General features: G+C 28.8%; 1 protein-coding gene across 1 annotated transcript; it reads left to right on the forward strand.

The window, feature by feature from the left end:
- Positions 1-1114: 1114 nt before the first annotated feature.
- LOC122593215 (bZIP transcription factor 11-like) lies at positions 1115-2044 on the forward strand. Its single transcript, XM_043765594.1, has one exon. It carries the CDS (start codon positions 1390-1392, stop codon positions 1855-1857), a length of 468 nt encoding a protein of 155 aa, XP_043621529.1. The 5' UTR covers positions 1115-1389; the 3' UTR covers positions 1858-2044.
- The last annotated feature ends 827 nt before the right edge of the window (positions 2045-2871 follow it).

Genomic DNA, 2871 nt, shown 5'->3' on the forward strand with positions numbered 1-2871 from the left:
TAGTAACTCTAGTATCTCTCTATCCAAATTAAATGATGATATCCCTAAAGTCGTTTATAACTATACTATTAATTAAGAGAGATGTTAGACGTATAAACGAGTTTAAGGATATCATTATTTAATTTGGATATAATTTAGAAGATACAAATAGACGTATACATAGTCAACAATGTTATTGGTGCAAATAGTGGGATCAAATGGGTCGTGTGACTCGTATCCATTTTTGAGGTCTTAGGAGTATTGTTCCTCACAAGGTCTTATACTCTTAAACAACGCCTTTGTGACGGTTTAGAGCAAAACTCCGTGAGGCAAGACTATATATTATGATCAATTGATCAGGCTAGATTGCTAGAATAGTTTTGAAACATAAATTTAAACAAGTGAAAAACAAACAATCAAACAAATTAAAAATGAGGTGAATAGGTAAGAATGCACATCACATAGAAGTCTGATAAGTCATAATTCTCACAAGTAAATCATAATATATAATTTCTCAAGACAAATTTATAATAATTAATAAACAATAAAAAAAATAATAAATAAAAATTACATATGCATGGCACTAGTTAATCTTATTATTAATATAGTTATTCTTAACTATCAGTATTTACTAGTATTTAGTATTACTTTTTCAGGTTGCTTTTCAAGTTCTTCCTATAAATCCAACCCCCAATCCTTCCCTATTCTCTCCTTCTTCTTCTTCACCACTATCTCACATCCTTAAACTCCATCTTCCACTCAAAATATCCTTTGTAAAATTATATATCTTCAAGTTTTACAAAAATATATATATATATATATATATATAAACAATCCTTATAACTCTGTGTTATAAGTTGATCAGTCTAGGAAGCTTAATTTTGAAGCAAGATTCATGATAAGCTTATTGTTCTTAATGTTTCAAATAGATGTCTCAAATTCTTAGTGAATTGTTTGTTTCTGGGTGTATGATAAATTCTACTTATTGGCGCAGGACCCATTTAGTTCAATCTTTCTCTGTTGTTTTCCTTTACTGGTTTTATTTCATTTCATGATTCTACCTTCTCTTGTTGTTTATATAAAATTAGCCACAATTTATCTATCTCTATATATTTCTATATATATATGCATATTTATAATCTTATAAGTAGTAAAATAATTAAATAAATCTCATTTACTATTTGGGTCCTGCTTAGTTTCTTTAAACTATCTCTCAAAATCTCCAATATCAAGTTTCTTGAAAAGATCTTTCTTTATATATATATTATAAATAATCTTATATAAGTAAGTGAATAACTACTCAAGATAAATAATAATTACCATTTGGGTCCCTATTGTTTTCTCTGTATTCTCTTTCAAACCTTCAAGATAAATTTTTAGAAAAAGTTACTAATTTCGGAAAGTTTGATCATGGCAACATCAAGTGGCACAACGACGTCGTTTAGTGGCTCGGATCCTCAAGAAGAAATGGACAAAAGAAAGAAAAGAAGGATGATATCCAATAGAGAATCAGCAAGGAGGTCAAGAATGAGAAAACAAAAGCATTTAGATGATCTCACGACGCAGTTGAGCCATTTGAGAAATGAGAATAACCAAATCATGTCAAATATTAGCATGACCACACAACATTACATGAATGTTGAGGCAGAGAATTCTGTATTGAGAGCTCAGGTGGCCGAACTTGGCCACCGACTCCAGTCTCTCAACGAGATCATCGGTTTTATGAAACAACCGATGATCAATGATGGAGACGGTTTTTTAGAGGACGAGTACAACGGAAGTGGTACCGAACTTGGTGCCGAGTTTTTGAACAACTCATTGAGTTATCTTTACTCTTGCCAACCTATTTTGGCTTCTGCTGACATGATCATGTACTAAAAGTGAAAGAAGTTTTGGAAGCAAGGAGAAAATGGTCATTTTCTAGAATTATCAGGTCATGGTGGTACTTTTGTCAAGAAGTTAAGTTGGAGAAATAACATTTGGGGGCTAAAGTTATGTTGCATGATGATATGATATATTATTATGGGATGTTGATGGTGATTGTAATGTAATGTGTTTTTTAGTTCATAATGAATAAATAATATTTCTAAGTTTAATATATTAAGGTTAAATCTAGCAAACTACATTTAAGAGGTTGTTTGTCATTGCATATTAAAAATAGATTATACGTTTTGAATAATTAAAATCTTATAACAAAACGTATTATTAAAAGATAGTGTTTGGATTTCATTTTATTGTTTGATATCATAATAATCAACTCTATTAATGTTTGGCAAATATATATAATTTAAAAGGGAAACAAGTAAAATGACAAAAAGAGTCATTAATCAGATAGTTATTTTTACGAGATCCTTATAATTAATTTATTAACAAGAAACAAGGTGTAATAAGGGGGTATACATATTAAAAAATTTCGATGTTTGATAAAATAGAAAAGTTAAAAGGTAATGTTCATAGTTTATTGCAATTCTTGATTGATATAAATAAATATAATTGTTTAATAAATAAATTATAGAAAAAACCGATTATATTATCAAGTATTGTAATAATATAAAAAGTGGCATAGAAAAGAATCAAATAAAAAACACATAGACTTGTACTTGTAAAGTTACAAGTAATATATCACTGTATTAATAATTTGAACGTATATAGTTATATCTAGGAGGGTATATATTATACATGATTACTGGGGTATTTGTGGAAAAAATATGACAGGAATTTGCTTTTTGTTAACGACGTTTTTATGCAGCAAGGTGGAAGGTGCTTTCACAAATGTGCGTTTTGCAACAATCTAAACGCAATTAATCCATTTTTAAAACATTTTACCCAAACACTAAAAACAAACAGATTATTCACGATTTATAAACGCAATAATCTATAAATTCATTTCAA

This window comes from Erigeron canadensis, chromosome 3 (assembly GCF_010389155.1).
Source record: "Erigeron canadensis isolate Cc75 chromosome 3, C_canadensis_v1, whole genome shotgun sequence".
Classification (NCBI taxonomy): domain Eukaryota; kingdom Viridiplantae; phylum Streptophyta; class Magnoliopsida; order Asterales; family Asteraceae; genus Erigeron; species Erigeron canadensis.

What these genes read in the sequence shown, in the direction of transcription:
- LOC122593215 (XM_043765594.1), top strand. Translation starts at nt 1,390, where the DNA reads ATGGCAACATCAAGTGGCACAACGACGTCGTTTAGTGGCTCGGATCCT.